The sequence below is a fragment of the Mizuhopecten yessoensis genome, unplaced genomic scaffold, assembly GCF_002113885.1.
Source record: "Mizuhopecten yessoensis strain PY_sf001 unplaced genomic scaffold, ASM211388v2 scaffold10771, whole genome shotgun sequence".
Lineage (NCBI taxonomy): Eukaryota > Metazoa > Mollusca > Bivalvia > Pectinida > Pectinidae > Mizuhopecten > Mizuhopecten yessoensis.
The window spans coordinates 1,060,673-1,079,115 of record NW_018408713.1 but is presented as its reverse complement, the minus strand read 5'-3'; the positions used below and the strand labels follow the sequence as shown (position 1 = coordinate 1,079,115).

At 35.1% G+C, this 18,443-nt stretch overlaps 1 protein-coding gene across 2 annotated transcripts in view; it reads left to right on the top strand.

Annotated features, from left to right (window-relative positions):
* Window positions 1–4,756: 4,756 nt before the first annotated feature.
* Window positions 4,757–18,443, top strand: part of LOC110462312 (VPS10 domain-containing receptor SorCS1-like) — a 54,255-nt gene continuing 40,568 nt past the window's right edge. For both annotated transcript variants that reach the window (XM_021516234.1, XM_021516235.1), the window contains exons 1-2: window positions 4,757–5,101; window positions 16,341–16,405. In XM_021516234.1, the coding sequence (XP_021371909.1) occupies window positions 4,775–5,101; window positions 16,341–16,405 (392 nt within the window). In that variant the 5' untranslated portion in view covers window positions 4,757–4,774. The remainder of the gene's footprint in view (window positions 5,102–16,340; window positions 16,406–18,443) is intronic.

Here is an 18,443-nt window from a genome sequence, read left to right as displayed (position 1 = left end):
ACACCAATATATGATATACACGTACATCACGATACGACAACTTTACTACACGATACACTCCAATATATGAGATACATCACACGATACGATGTACGTCATGACACACATCACGATACGACACACTTCACTACACGATACACTCCAATATATGAGATACATCACACGATAAGATGTACGTCATGACACACATCAGAATACGACATATTTCACTACACGATAAACACCAATATATGATATACATCGCACCATACGATGTACGTCATGACACACATCAGGATACGACACACTTCACTACACGATAAACACCAATACATGATATACATCACACGATATGGTGTACGTAATGATACTCGTACATCAGGATACGGCATACTTCACTACACGATACACTCCAATATATGATAAACATCACACCATACGATGTACGTCACGATACACATCACGAGACGACACACTTTACTACACGATACACCCCAATATATGAGATACATCACACGATACGATGTACGTCATGACACACATCACGATACGACACACTTCTCTACACGATAAACACAAATATATGATATACATCACACGATATGGTGGACGTAATGATACTCGTACATCAGGATACGGCATACTTCACTACACGATACACTCCAATATATGATATACATCACACGATATGATGTACGTCATGACACACATCACGATACGACACACTTCACTACACGATAAACACCAATATGTGATATACACGTACATCGCACGATACGATGTACGTCATGACACACATCACGAGAGGAAAAACGTCAAATACAATAAACGTCAAGATACTATACACATCACGATATAACACGCATCACTATTAGATAAACGTCAAGATACGAAATACATCATGACATGATACACATCACTATATGGTGCATCTCACGATAAAATGACAATACATCTCAGGATACGATACCCATCACGATGCAACACACATTAGGTTTTTGATACATGTTACACAAATGAATTAGACAACGAAAATAGCCTCGGCCATCTGTTGAAAGACAGTTTCCGGGGCCGTGACGTTGCAGGTATAGATGATATTACAGGTACACGTAAACAGGACTGTTAGCCAATAAATACACAGCTCGTGACCGCTCGTAAACCGGAGAGAGATTGTTAGCTTCCGAGTGTACATCCTGCTTCTGTACATTGTTCGCGTCCTTATATTACAAATCAGGTTCTGTATAGAAATCACATTGTTTACCAAAGTGTTTATAAACCGTCACACTGTGCGACATTTTTTTCATCAAAGTCTTATTACTTTTTGTACTACTAGCTCATCACACTAGTATACTTTCTGTCTTTGTCAAATAGTCATTTAAAATAATGAAACATATAATTGTTGGCATTAGTATTCCATCAAGATCAAAATGAGAGTTATTCCGATAACGTTATGTCGTTATCATGTTTCGGCCATAGCTGTAATCCCTCGTTTATAAAAAGCAATACTGTGATCAAAGGAATTGGTATAGGTATCAGTGTACTTGGTAATCAGAAAACGTCTTTAGTTTCATTACATTTAAATATACTTTTTATATCTTAACAAAGTCCATTTTAATTTTCGCGCCACTAAATCTTTCTTTTCTGAGTTTGAAAATGTCGTTTCTACATGCAAATAAGTCTATATAGTTAGAAACAAATTTATAACACTTCCATCAAGATCTATTAAACTATACAGTGATGGNCCCAACCCCCCAACCCCCACACCCTTGCCTTTTTAGCGCATGCAGAATGTTTCGCGACTCCACAAAGCCGCCATACAGTATTAGTCCATTTAAATTCATTGTTCCCCGATTCCGTTCTCCTTAGCGACCTAATATCCCAGACATAGTGCGGTCAAAATATCTGTATACTGCTTTACTTGAGCCTTGTGTCTTTTCGTGTCCTGGTACCAATCCTTCAAGTTGTCTAAAAACCAGAAACACCCACGTCCATACATACCCAGTGCCCTATTGACCCCGGACAGCGTTAAAACTCCTATATATACAAGGATTAAAACTTGTATCTTAAGCTTTATCTGGGTTTTGTTCCCACCTGGCGCCTGCTATTTACCTGTGTATTATACTAGTACCTCATTTGTCGCCTCTCGCACTTCAACACGTAATAACAGTACCGTTAGGCTAGAAGTACCAGACTTGTTTGTAGTTGCCGAGAGTATTGCACATATATAGTCCACGCTACTGGGACTGTAATCAAAAGTTTTGTGAACGGACAGTGGATCAAAACTAGACTTGTGGATACAGCTATAGCAGGGTTACTTCCATCGTCGGATCGTAGCGCATTTTTTGTAATAATAGATTACTATTTTTAATAAAGGGTTAAACCTCTAATAATAGTTGCGTGTATATGAGGCATAAGCACGGACTCAGATAGCAATCTAATCTAATTCCTTGGTATAGGTAATCAAATTTAGATTTTGCCATGTTAGTGACGTATACATTTCATAAAATCATTTTCACTGCAAATTCCTCCGTATATGACTTACCAGAAGAAATTATGTTCATAGGGCTATGAACGCAATTTGATCATCAGCGTCATTTTGAAGTTTCTCCTCTCGCCCTAACCTGACACAACCTTTAGAAGTAAACATTTTGGTGACGTTTGGCTATTCCAGACATCTCGTTTGCACTAAAGAATCAGACACTTCAATATCGAAAACGATAAGATAATGATATTTAGATAAATAATAAATATAAAATTTGAAAGGAAATATATACTGTATGTACTGAACGGCGTTTTCCCCCAAACCAACTTGAGTTCATACTGCCATGAACACTGACAAAATGCCGTTCAGTCTCTATATCGTCGGATTTCTGTTTCTCAAGCACGAACATTATATATATATTTGTCTTATATGAAGAAATTAATTGTTAATCGTGGTTATGTAATGTAAATTTAACTATTTCTAATTGAAACTTCGATCATCCATGAAATTCCAGTTGATTGTGAGCAGTGTGCGACCTCTATACATATATCTATGACGCCAAAATAGCACAAAAGACGTAAGAAAATCCCCCTCGTTGTATCAGGAATGCGTAGTGGGTCCACTACACATCCCTGGTTGTATATTGTGACGTAAATGTATGGCAACATGTCGTCTCAATATGTTGGACGTCTGCCTAGTTTTTGACATTCCAAAAAGTTCAGGAAGCAGAACGCATATGTACTAGTACATTTGCATAACGAAATACATAATATTTTTGTATGACTTTGCAGGTTTCAGGATGGGATTAGTTTAAATACCCTACATGCATAGTTTCAGAAATTAATCATTCGTTTAAAGAATGGAAAGTAAAAAAGATGTATGCGTTTCGATTCAAATAAAACACGTATAACATATTTTTGTCATTACTGATTGTTGCTCAGCTCTGACGTACGTGAGCTATATTTATATGTAACCCGCGCCATTCATCATTCCAGCCACCCACTCATCGCCATTCTACATCTATTACAGTGTTGTATATGTCAATCATTTAGAATATATTTCTATATTTCTATCCATTTGTCTCTGCTAGTCAAATACCAAATACCAAATGCACCTGACTGGCCATTCGCTCGTCTCCGATTCGGTATTGTTTACATGTTATTTTTGTAAACATATACACCATGCACGTGTAATCTACATGCCAACGGTAGTCTAGCGCGTGAAAATGGCAGTGATCTGTTTTCCATAGCCGATAGATAATACAAAGACTATCTGTAGACGATTGCCTCCCTTATCGTCTGCCGTCTGACCTTGGCGCACCTGCTAACTTGATTGTTTATCAACCATTATCTCTGCGAATGCCGATTCTCCTTAATCGGAGGCAACAGAGGGGGGAATTTAAGATTCCCTAGAATGCAAAATTGTAGTAAAGTAGTAAAATATGTGAAACTATAGTACGTTTAAAATTGACGCACAAGTATTAAACACAAATTGATTCCATGGTATATGCATAGTTCAATTAATTACTTCCCATTATCTGAAGAATAATTTTAAAATATGTATTTTAAATTTAAAAATGCTTACTTATCCTTATTTCATCTGGTATAATTGTTGAAAAGTGATTAACTGATTAGGTCTATACCTCTATTTATATATATGGGTACATAATTAAAATGCAAAATGGATCAAATGAGATACTTTTTTTTAAATCGATCGAGATAAATTGAAGATACAAATATATTGTAGTAAATTTTAACAGACATATGTAATACATATAAGAATAATTTCATTAAAATGTAAAAAAAATTCCCATATATCAATAAATGTCAAATATGACCTGCTTTGCATATGTCGCATTATATATTAAAGTTCATCCTGCACGTGTGACACTATAGGTAAAAACGCACTGACGTCCTTGACGTTTTCTTATAATTCAATGTCTTAATATTTGTATACAATGATGACGAAATATTTTGGCTGGCAGTTCGGCCCACTGACCTAGCAGTATAAGAGGCCAAAAAGGGGGTAACTTAAATGGATTTAAATCCATTTAATTGAGAAATTAAATCATACTTACCCCTGAGATAAAGAAAAATACGTCATTTTCTATAGAAAAGCCTTAATAAAGAAATTTAGGTTGAGCCAATGTCATTAGCAAAGTGCATCAATACACACTTGGAAGGGTCTGAAGTTATGAATGAAGACGTATGATGCAACTTCGATCACATGACGTGAATCCCGAGTTTTGCATATTAAATGTAACCAATCATGACGACTCTCGGGCTTTACCGCGAAACGAGTACTACTCCAGATATGGACGACCAAAACACACTCGTGCTGGTCGCATTGCTCCTTGTTTTAGGAGAATGTGTCAATAATATCGCACTTGCGAAGATAAGTTCACACAAATTACAAGATAAAGATGAATACTTTTCAGTTTTGGACTGGAAACCGATATCTAAGTTGAATCTTGATAGATTTAAACGAAACATCAACAGTGCGAGTAGACATCGGCGGAGTGGAACACCTAACGGGACTTCGAGTGACGGCAACTCCAATACACTAATTTCGTCAACTTTTTACATTCCCGATGAAACCCATTCTCAAGCTGTTGTGTCCTGGTCAGGGAGAAACAGTAGTGTAAGTAGACGTCGAAAGTAAATATTGACAATGTCCAGGGGGCGAAATCATTCACAAAACATGCGACTTACTACGTAACAATTTGTAGTACAATGTATTAGTTTTTATGTAAACATTGATTACGCATGGAGAAACTGACTTTTATTGACGTTTTAGTTGATTTTAAGGACATGTTTTAAAAATGTGAATAAGTTATACGTAATTCAACGTTTTATTTTCCCATGAGTTTATATATATTTTTTTTATCAACAAGTGGTATGTTTTGGATTAGCCTATGTCGTGTTTCTCCCGTGTTGTTGAAGTTCACACATGCCGCATGGAAAAATACCAGAACCGACTACGTCAGTTTGTATGCACAGTAATTCGGGGTTGTCTTTAAATACACATTATTCACCCCAAGCCTGAAGCTACTTTAATATAAATGTCTCTCTTTGTTTTCTTTGATATAAAACCTAGTTATACTCCGATTAGAGATCTACACATCAGCTTTAACCGGGGATTAATTGCTGTTAAACGTCTATGCTATTTCTACGTAAGAGTGATATGATTATTTACTGTATTTTTTCCCCTTATAAAATGCAAATTAATATAGAAATGTAAACTATCAAGATAGATCACTTACTTTATTTTATTATTAATGTATTTTTGTTTCTGTTACATGCACATATATATGTAACTTCCCAAATATTAATAAAATAAAAACTTCAAAATAAAGACCAATGATTAAGACAAAGTAGCCACATTTTTGACATGTTTTACACAGTTGTTTTACACAAATAAATTGCATAAAAAGTCATAGCAATATAAAGGCAAACTCACAAATCCTCAAATAAAGTGACATTGTCTGAATTAAACTTTAATTTTAACACAAAAGAAGAAAAGGGGAATTAATTTGAACATAAAGCTAACAATGCTTTGTAAACAGATGTGATATCTAATAAGATTATCATGTAAAGCTGACAATGCTTTATAAACAAACATGGGTAGTAAGGTAATATCATTTGATAAATGGTTTTAACTAAAGATACAATATTCATTTTAATGACTTACTATTTTAAATTGAAATAGTTGAGTGGGTTCAATTGAAGCTAACAATACTGAAGTACAATACTTTTTACAATGTGCTCAGGAATGAAATAATACTTTGGTGGTGACAATTTTGTTTTTCTAATCTGGAAAAGTAGTTCTTAGTAATCCTGGATGAAAGCAGGATATGATTTAGGATAATAGGAGGATATGGTCCAGGATGCTAGTACATTATAATATACATTCAAGGATGATAGCAGAATATGATTTAGGATAAAAGCAGGATATGATTGAGGATAATAACAGGATATGGTCCGGGATGGTAGTAGCATAAAGTCAAGGATGATAACAGGATATGATTGAGGATGATAGCAGGATATGGTCCGCGATGGTAGTAGCATAAAGTCAAGGATGATAACAGGGTATGACTGAGGATAATAACAGGATATGGTCCGGGATGACAGTATTATAAAGTCAAGGATGATAACAGGATATGATTGAGGATGATAGCAGGATATGGTCCGGGATGGTAGTAGTATATAGTCAAGGATGATAACAGGATATGATTCAGGATGATAGCAGGATATAATTGAGGATGATAGCAGGATATGGTCCGGGATGATAGTAGCATAAAGTCAAGGATGATAACAGGATATGATTGAGGATGATAGCAGGATATGGTCCGGGATGGTAGTAGCATAAAGTCAAAGATGATAGCAGGATATGATTTAAGATAATAGAAGGATATGGTCCAGGATGGTAGTAGTATATATGGCCTAGGACAAAAGTAGGATATGCACTTAAAACTGTACAGGCATAAATACACGAATTACAATTTTATTTTTAGAATTTACAATTTTCTTCTTTTTTACTGTACAAATAGTATGAGGTAAATTTGATATACCAAGGTAAATATTTGTCTTTTATTAAGAGTTTTTGGCCTTTTTTCATAGAAAGAAAAGGAAAATCATATGGAATTGATATATGTACAGGAAGGGAGACAACTTTCTCAGATTCTGAACAGTGTTTTGAAAGAGGTACAAGAAATTGAGAAGGAAAGTCAATATTTGATAGCATAAGTCCTATTTCTTGTTATTATTAAACCCTAGAGTAAATACATTAGATGGTATTTGGGAGATTTTCCTTGTGTGAAATGTTGCTTTTTGCTTATTTCCACAATAAAACCTGAAATGAAATTATTATAGGGACATTATTACTGAGGTCTCATATACCAGCTAGTATTTATTGTTGTCAGTCTTCAGTCATATTGGAGAAGAGGAAGCTCAATTTTAAAATGGTACAGCTGTAGAGTGTATATAAGGCTTTCATATGCACAAGTTCTGTCCCTATTTTCGGAAACTTACATTGAAATGTCAACTAAGGTACACTTAGTTTGGAAACATATCTTTGGGTCATATTGGAAATAAAATAAAATTGGTAATTTATATTAATTAAAGGACTTTTAGAATGTTGTTAAATTTAAAAAAAAATGTAATCAAAATATATATATAATATTTCTTCTTTTTAAAAATGTGGAAATCTTCCTTAGTGAACCTATAGCTATACATAATTCAATGAACAAATAATAAATATATAGTGAAACTGGACTAGGTCAATTGCCAGCAACAGATTTAGGAATCTTTGCACTTGTAAACTGATGAAGAAGAAATATACAGTATATGATGCAGCGACAGAAGTTTGGAGGTTATAGGTGATTATTTAGGATGCATACGGTATCCCTGTGCAATGACACAAACAAGAGTGCGAGTTGTACTTAGTACATGTGTTGGCCAGCTGTTAGCACTGTACCTTTTCCCAGCCTCATCTGTCATTTAGAAAACAGCAGGTCACCGGGGATGGAGCTAAATCATATTGACTTCTGTTGTCGGAAAACTCTAGTCACAAGTGGTAATGATAAAAAAATAACAGTGTTTTTTTTGAGGGTTAAATTACTGGTGTAGGAAATAACTGTTTCAGATCGTTTCATAAATTTAGATTTGTACACTAAAATTATATTCTTAACATTTGTATTTAATTCCTGCATAGAAATTGAAATGACAGTGTCAGAGCTGACATATAGACACTCCCATGTTGTCTTCATTGATTTTTCTACCCAGCTCTTTTCCACAGGGGTCTGTGCCTTGAGACTTTAGGAAAATATGCATAAGTTTGAGACTTTGGGAAAATATGCATAAGTTTGAGCAAAATAAAGTGGGAAAATCAAGCAGAAATTTTCTAGTGAAGAGGCTCCAAATTCAGCCTAAAAATCACTGGTCTTTGTTTTGTTGGATACCTTATTGTCCATTCAATGTTATTGTTGAAGAACACATAATTTCCCAGGGGGGTGGAAAACCTTTTTGTCTTTTGAACTTGAGCTTTTCAACGGGGAACATTTTAGACAAAGATCCCTGTACCAATGCCAAAAACTGTAAATTACTAAGCATTGGAAACATTTATTTTCTAGCATGACTATATATGGCTTTGATAAATTATTCTAGAAAAGAAAACCATACTTTGCAGAACTTTTATAAATAATAATTATGCAGATTAAATGAACAAAATGTAAATTCAGTGAGGCCAGATCATGATTTGGACCCGGGACCCCAGATTGTTTAACTCACTCTAACCAATTGCTCTACTTGGTCAATCATTTCTCATTTCTTTAAGGAGAGGGCTTCTATAGAGCTATGCCTGTAGCCCAATTCCGATTGTACTATAAAATTGATACAATTAAATATTCTGAAGTGAAAAAGTTTCTCCAATAGAATAATCTTCGAGAATATGGGAAAAAAGACAGCTTTACTTAATTTTGTTCTCTAACAGTTCCATCTACAGTTATTGGATATTTTGCCAATCAGAATTCTACCAAACATGTACAGAGCATTGATTGACACTGGTAGCCTTGAACTTAATCCACACCCGACAGCTGCAAATATAGGGTGACTGTGATTATTTTTGTTGCACAGACACTCGGTCTCAAGAAAGATTGTTATCTCTATCTGGATCAAATGTTGATATTATTGTATAGAAAGGCCAAGGGAAAAAATAACAAAATAATTTCATTTGAACCTATTAAGTTAAAAAAAATAATTTCATTTGGGAGTAAGGTCAGCACCTTCTCACCATAAGCTATAAACATGTTTTGTAGGGGGAGTTGTTTTTATGCTCTAAATTTATCCCTGTAAATGCCTCTCAATGCCATAAATGTGCTGTCAAGTTTGGATAAGTGTTAGTTAAATTTCACTTTACTGTGAAAACTATGTTCACCAGCATCAAATAGTTCTGAATCATTTGGTAAAATATGTGACTGTGAAAAAACCCACCAGACACATGTTTTTTGAGATGATAAAATCTACTATAATTTACATAATCAAAATTAGGGGTTGATAAAGGAAGGTTTCAGTGAACAAAAAGATAAAAAAATCCTTAAATCTATACGATTGTTGAATTGTACTTGTGCCCCCTTTGTTGAATTGTAATTGTGTCCCCCATGTGATGAGTTGATATTGTGTCCCCTTATGTCAAATTGATATTGTGTCCCTCATGTGTTGGATTGATATTGTGTCCCCTTATGTCGAATTGATGTTGTATCCCTTTATGTCGAATTGATATTGTGTCCCCTTATGTTGAGTTGATATTGTGTCCCCCATGTGTTGGATTGATATTGTGTCCCCGAATTATGTTGAGTTGATATTGTGTCCCCTTATGTTGAGTTGATATTGTGTCCCCCTTATGTTGAGTTGATAGTGTGTCCCCCATGTGTTGGGTTGATATTGTGTCATCCATGTGTTGGATTGTTATTGTGTCCCCCATGTGTTGGATTGATATTGTGTCCCTTTATGTTAAATTGATGTTGTATCCCTTTATGTTGAATTGATATTGTGTCCCCTTATGTTGAGTTGATATTGTGTCCTCCATGTGTTGGATTGATATTGTGTCCCCTTATGTTGAGTTGATATTGTGTCCCTTTATGTTGAGTTGATATTGTGTCCCCTTATGTTGAGTTGATATTGTGTCACCTTATGTTGAGTTGATATTGTGTCCCCCATGTGTTGGATTGATATTGTGTCCCTTTATGTTGAATTGATGTTGTATCCCTTTATGTTGGATTGATATTGTGTCCCCTTATGTTGAGTTGATATTATGTCCCCCATGTGTTGGATTGATATTGTGTCCCCCATGTTTTGGATTGATATTGTGTCCCCTAATTATGTTGAGTTGATATTGTGTCCCCCTTATGTTGAGTTGATATTGTGTCCCCCTTATGTTGAATTGATATTGTATCCCTTTATGTTGAATTGATATTGTGTCCCCCTTATGTTGAGTTGATATTGTGTACCCCATGTGTTGGATTGATATTGTGTCCCCTTATGTTGAGTTGATATTGTGTCCCCCATGTGTTGGATTGATATTGTGTCCCCTTATGTTGAGTTGATATTGTGTCCCCCATGTGTTGGATTGATATTGTGTCCCCTTATGTTGAGTTGATATTGTGTCCCCCATGTGTTGGATTGATATTGTGTCCCCTTATGTTGAGTTGATATTGTGTCCCCCATGTGTTGGATTGATATTGTGTCCCCTTATGTTGAGTTGATATTGTGTCCCCCATGTGTTGGATTGATATTGTGTCCCCTTATGTTGAGTTGATATTGTGTCCCCCATGTGTTGGATTGATATTGTGTCCCCTTATGTTGAGTTGATATTGTGTCCCCCATGTGTTGGATTGATATTGTGTCCCCTTATGTTGAGTTGATATTGTGTCCCCCATGTGTTGGATTGATATTGTGTCCCCTTATGTTGAGTTGATATTGTGTCCCCCATGTGTTGGATTGATATTGTGTCCCCTTATGTTGAGTTGATATTGTGTCCCCCATGTGTTGGATTGATATTGTGTCCCCTTATGTTGAGTTGATATTGTGTCCCCCATGTGTTGGATTGATATTGTGTCCCCTTATGTTGAGTTGATATTGTGTCCCCCATGTGTTGGATTGATATTGTGTCCCCTTATGTTGAGTTGATATTGTGTCCCCCATGTGTTGGATTGATATTGTGTCCCCTTATGTTGAGTTGATATTGTGTCCCCCATGTGTTGGATTGATATTGTGTCCCCTTATGTTGAGTTGATATTGTGTCCCCCATGTGTTGGATTGATATTGTGTCCCCTTATGTTGAGTTGATATTGTGTCCCCCATGTGTTGGATTGATATTGTGTCCCCTTATGTTGAGTTGATATTGTGTCCCCCATGTGTTGGATTGATATTGTGTCCCCTTATGTTGAGTTGATATTGTGTCCCCCATGTGTTGGATTGATATTGTGTCCCCTTATGTTGAGTTGATATTGTGTCCCCCATGTGTTGGATTGATATTGTGTCCCCTTATGTTGAGTTGATATTGTGTCCCCCATGTGTTGGATTGATATTGTGTCCCCTTATGTTGAGTTGATATTGTGTCCCCCATGTGTTGGATTGATATTGTGTCCCCTTATGTTGAGTTGATATTGTGTCCCCCATGTGTTGGATTGATATTGTGTCCCCTTATGTTGAGTTGATATTGTGTCCCCCATGTGTTGGATTGATATTGTGTCCCCTTATGTTGAGTTGATATTGTGTCCCCCATGTGTTGGATTGATATTGTGTCCCCTTATGTTGAGTTGATATTGTGTCCCCCATGTGTTGGATTGATATTGTGTCCCCTTATGTTGAGTTGATATTGTGTCCCCCATGTGTTGGATTGATATTGTGTCCCCTTATGTTGAGTTGATATTGTGTCCCCCATGTGTTGGATTGATATTGTGTCCCCTTATGTTGAGTTGATATTGTGTCCCCCATGTGTTGGATTGATATTGTGTCCCCTTATGTTGAGTTGATATTGTGTCCCCCATGTGTTGGATTGATATTGTGTCCCCTTATGTTGAGTTGATATTGTGTCCCCCATGTGTTGGATTGATATTGTGTCCCCTTATGTTGAGTTGATATTGTGTCCCCCATGTGTTGGATTGATATTGTGTCCCCTTATGTTGAGTTGATATTGTGTCCCCCATGTGTTGGATTGATATTGTGTCCCCTTATGTTGAGTTGATATTGTGTCCCCCATGTGTTGGATTGATATTGTGTCCCCTTATGTTGAGTTGATATTGTGTCCCCCTTATGTTGAGTTGATATTGTGTCCCCCATGTGTTGGATTGGTATTGTGTCCCTTTATGTCGAATTGATGTTGTTTGTTGATTTGATACTGTGTTCTGCTTTGTTGAGTTGAAATTGTGTTACCTTCTGTTGAGTTGATAGTTTGTCTACTTTTATTCAATTGATGTTTTGTTCCCCTGTGGTGAAATGATGTTGTTGTTTGTTGCCTTCCTTATTGCCAGGTTGTATCTTGCGTATACAGCAGAACAAAATGTAAATAGCATATTTAAGTCCGCCACAATTATTTGTTATGCATGACATAAGAGTTGAATTAATAGCATTATATATGATCTTGGAATTTGTCCAGTATACCACCTTAACACTTTAAGTTCAGGGATCGGCCACAGACCAGTGCAATTTATTATTGTCGTTTAAACAACAAGCATCTCAAGGAGAAAGAAATACCTTGCACATAATAATTGTCTGCCCAGCATTAGTTTATTTTTGTCATCTTGGAAACGGCATTATTTATATTAAACTACATGCTTATTTATGGTTTAATTGCTTTGATTGACACATTAAGGCCATTTAGGGACATAAGAGCTAGACAACCAATGGTTAGGCAGTAACGAACAAGGGAGACAGGTAAAAAAGGATGTTGACCATTTAAGGGCCACTAGGCTTTCCCCTGGCTATGGAGATAAGATGTGACCCCTTTCACAACTGATTCTATTGTGTGTCCTACCTAACACCACTGATTCTATTGTGTGTCCTACCTTATACCACTGATTCTATTGTGTGTCCTACCTTACACTACTGATTCTATTTTGTGTCCTACCTTATACTACTGATTCTATTGTGTGTCCTACCTTACACTACTGATTCTATTGTGTGTCCTACCTTACACAACTGATTCTAATATGTGTCCTACCTTATACCACTGATTCTATTGTGTGTCCTACCTTACACCACTGATTCTATTGTGTGTCCTACCTTACACCACTGATTCTATTGTGTGTCCTACCTAACACCACTGATTCTATTGTGTGTCCTACCTAACACCACTGATTCTACTGTGTGTCCTACCTAACACCACTGATTCTATTGTGTGTCCTACCTTACACAAACATTCCATTAGTACTGTCCTTCACTTTACACACTTAATGTAAAAGGTAATTATGTTGTTTTCATTTCCTTCTACTATACTGATATAAATGTGCATGTCAAACAGAATTGTACTTAAGAAAAAACAAGTCTCATACATTTATTTGAATGTAAAATATAACATTACAGTCAGACCACAGGGGCTAGCGATGATTTATATGGGATAAGAATAAAAATAGCTAGAAAAAATACAACAGTTACGTAATTTTTCTCGCTATTTTTATTCTTATCCCATATAAATCGTTGCTAGCCCCTGTGGTCATACCCGTAATACCAGACCACCTCAAAAAGTGGTCTCTTAATACAGATGGTCTCCTTAGAAAACAGGTTTAGTTCACAATAAAATCATTTCAACAGGGCAATGTAAAATGGTCTCTTAATACAGGTGCAAATGACAAAGACTCTCTACAATGGAAAGCATTTAAAGTAGTCTGTTAATACATGTGGTCTGTTAATACATGTGGTCTCTTAATACATGTGGTCTGTTAATACATGTGGTCTCTTAATACATGTAGTCTGTTAATACATGTGGTCTCTTAATACATGTGGTCTGTTAATACATGTGGTCTCTTTATACAGGTTCAATTCACAATGAAATCACTAAAATGGAAAGCATTTAAATTGGTCTCTTACCACAGATGGTCTCTTAACATGGGTGGTATCTTACCACAGGTGGTCTCTTAACACATGTGGTCTCTTTATACAGGTTCAATTCACAATGAAATCACTAAAATGGAAAGCATTTAAATTGGTCTCTTACCACAGATGGTCTCTTAACATGGGTGGTATCTTACCACAGATGGTCTCTTAACACAGGTGGTCTCTTTATACAGGTTCAATTCACAATGAAATCACTAAAATGGAAAGCATTTAAATTGGTCTCTTACCACAGATGGTCTCTTAACATGGGTGGTCTCTTACCACAGATGGTCTCTTAATATGGGTGGTCTCTTACCACAGATGGTCTCCTTATAGAGGTGGTCACATGAACAGGTTTTATTGTAATTGTAATATATTTATTTTCATCTATTTATTTATATAAACAAGTCCAGTTATAACTACCGTATTTCACTATGGATAAGCCCTCCCTCTGTTTTTGACATTTTTCCAGAATAGGCTGGCCCACACTAAGATAATCTTTTACAATATCAAATGAACAATAACAGGTGAGAAAAACCTGATATTTTCTAGTAACAGAAAAATATATATTTATTTATATACAGGTAATTGTAATATCATGTAAACATATACATAGATTTGAGGTGTTGATCTGCTTTAAAAACACCAAAAATCAGTGTTGCCGGAAATGACCATACAACAACAACATTAATTGTCCCTGTGACAGCATTGAGTAAGGAAATTCCTAAAGTGTTTGGCAGAAATCCACAATTTCAAAATATTTTAATTCCAGATTAATTTTGTTACAATATGGGTCAAGGAATACATAAAATAATATATATACAAAAAACACTTCAATAGACTTTTGTGAGAGGTCTTAATTGGCTAAGTATCAATGAGTCTAGCCTTGTTCCATTTAAAACAGTATATCATTTACATGTACATGTATGTACATTGTGTTCGTGGAACTTTATTCACATAAATATGTGTGTTAAATATTTGTTAGATATAAATGTATCAAATAATACAGGTTTTTGGTAACCTTAAATATATCAACATCAAATATCTAAAAATGAATGTTATTTAGTAACGTAATGTCAACTAAAAATTAAATTTGGCACAAAAAAAAGTTTTTATAGCACATATTTCACAAACAATTGCTGTTATACAACCTACAGGTCACTAAAGCTTTAGATACTCATTAAATATCAAATCAATTAACCATTTTTTGGTGTAAAAAATTATGCTTATAATATATTGCCTCTTCTACTTTAGTATGTACAGTGCTGGCTGCTGAAAACCTGTAAAATTCACTGAAACAATTACCTATGAAATTACGCTGTTGTTTGACCTGGGAACTTGAAGGCACCCACTCATGTTACCATACCATTAATATCGTAACCTTTGTCAGCTAAATATGAGATAAACAAATATGTTTATGAAACAATGGTACCTACCGTATTGGACACAATAAGAGCTCATCCAATTGTATGTACATCCCTAGCGCTAAGCTATTATCTGGAGCATGGGTCTCCTCTCATCACCATAATTTACGAACCAAACTTTTTTGAAGAATGGTTTTAATCATGGATATTTTACAGAACTTATAAGGTTCTGCAATTTTACGTATCAAGATTGCTAATGTATATCAAAGAATGGCCAAGGCACTTACCAGAGAGACTACGATAAATGATGTTAATATAGATGGTACATTCTGTGTAACATTGTGTAACTACAGAATGTTTGTGAACATATGTGATTGACATTTTTATGTAATCATCAGATGGCCATGGTGGGCTGTTCAAATTGCTTTTCTTCCATTGTCCATAGTCCTTCCATCAATCAATCAGTCAGTCTGTTTGTCTTTAAACAGATTTTGTTAGCACTTTTTCAGAGAAATCACTTTAAGGAACATGATATGTGCATGATGCCCTCGGTCAATTCCATACTCCAATGTAAAATGGATAAAAAAACCAAAATGGCTACCAGGCAGCCATCTTGGATTTTGGATGTGAAGTTGGTTACCATGAGTGAAGTATTTCCCAGGAATTACTACGGAGATCATCATGACAATTGACATACATGTTCCCATTAGTCTTAAGTACACATTTATACAGCTGACCAGACTAGAAAATTTACCTACTAAAACATCTTGAGCACTGAACAAACAGTAGTACATGTATCACTATTTATTTTGTTTTTGTATTTTTTATGACACATCCACAATTTAACTCATTTCATGCCACTCACTTCAACTGCTGATTGAGAGATTGATTGGTTTTATTGACAGATCTTGTTCTGTTTTGCAGGTTGTGTTTTTACTGACACGAGACACACATCTTTATGGTTTTGTTGAAGACTCAACTCTTTGGAGGTAAGAATAAACGTTACAATTTTTTTTTAATTTTCAACAATTCACATGTGCATATATGTAAATAAAACATCTTAAATATCTTTGGGGCTTATTCAAATAAAATAGCTGACTTTCGACTGGACTCAAAACTGCACTATGTTTCTATATTTAATGTACATGCATGAGCGATACTTCTATAGATTTAAAGATCAAAGTTAGAGCATAGCTATATAGTACTACAGTGGAAATCCTTTAGTCAGATAGTGACTCTAGATCTACAGTGCCCTGCGGGACCTAGTGTTAACGACCTGGCCTAGTAACCTAGCTCCTCCCATTTATTGATAGTGTACTGTGCTGTTCTAATGACCCCCCAGATTAGATACAAAAATAAATTCCCTGGGATCTTTCTCATCTGGAACTTAAAGTGCATTGGTGTGACCCTTCATAATTATTTCTTATGTATACAGGCCTGTACTACCATTAATATATACCTACCATCAGATTAGGTTGTGAAGTCATTGAAGCAAATATGGAATAATCAGCAAGGGAATTCAAAATCTTTCGTTAAAATCCAAGTATAAGGAAATAAAGTGTCATGGGACAAATACTGTCTAATTCTGTAGTTTATTAAAGGATCCTCATACCAGAGCTGAAAATTGTAACTATGAATTGAAAACTTTTTTTCCTGGCTTAACTAGAGCTTGCAAAAATAATTTCTTTAAAAATAGCCTTGCAGAACTTAAATTAAAATAATAAAGATGAGAGAAACACAATTAAAAAAGCATCAACATAGTTCAGAGTGTACATGTTGGATACTGAAATTAAGTCTCATACAACACAATTTACAGAGTTATGGCCCTTTGTTTAACACTAAAGTATGTCTGGGGCACATTCAATAACTTGTTATACTTACTGGTAGGTATTTCAGGTTGTTTTTCTTATTGGTTGTAAATTCTAAATAATATTTCCTTAATGAATGCATCCTTTGATTGGTAGATCTATTGACTGCTCCTATAATACTTTACCTTGTTAAGGAAGGTATATTCCGTCTTTTTGTATTGCAGAGTTGTATTGCTCTTGTGAGCAGGTATTGATTGTTACGTCATTTGTTTGTGAGAGTACTGTCATTACGTCATTTTTTCACACAAACTAATGACGTAACAATCAATACCTTTTCACAAGAGCAGATAACTCATTAACATACTTTCTCCATTCACCCAGTAAGTAATTTTTAGGTAACTTGCAGTAATTTGCTTATAACCACTGAAAGAAATTTTGACGGCACTTGTAAATACATTCATGGTAGCGTGGAGTAAATATGAAAAATATTATTATATGTGGTGCTTTTGAACTGAAAAAAATATCCTTTTCAAAAGTCTTCTTTATAGTTCTTTTTATACATTTGAGCTATTTGTGTAAGGTATGTGACAACTTTTCTTCATGAGCTTATAAATGCACCGTACATCATAAGCAGAGGAAAGGAGCTATTTATAGTAGCTTGTGGACACTTTTCTATATATGAGCTTATATTTATGAATACATGTATCATAAGGAGGACCCTGTCTTCAAAGTGACATTTGTAAGTAATTTTGGACTAGATATAGTAAGTGTACCAGGATATATACCGTTTATACCATGTGGGTAAATTATATAAACGTACAGCCATGTATGTTTATCGTTGATCAGTGTTAACAAACAATTACCAGCAGGTATAATGTCTGAAAACAGATAGTAATAACACAATTGTTTGCAGATAAACATTTACATTGTCTTCATCTTCAGGTGGAAATTCAGTCTTAGCAATACCTCACAGAAACATTAATTAGAGTTTCAGAGTTTCAAATTTCATCTTGTGGATATTGTTCAGTAAAATGATAAAACAATTAATAATATTACCCTCTGTTGAGGTTGCTGCAATGATTTATCAACCTTCAAAGGATTATATAAAAAAAATCTCCCTTAAAGGTTGAAAAATCTTTGTATCAGCCTCGAGAGATGTCTAATAAATATACAATTGCAACAGTGCCTGAAAAGAATTCATTGTCTGCAAATAAACTTA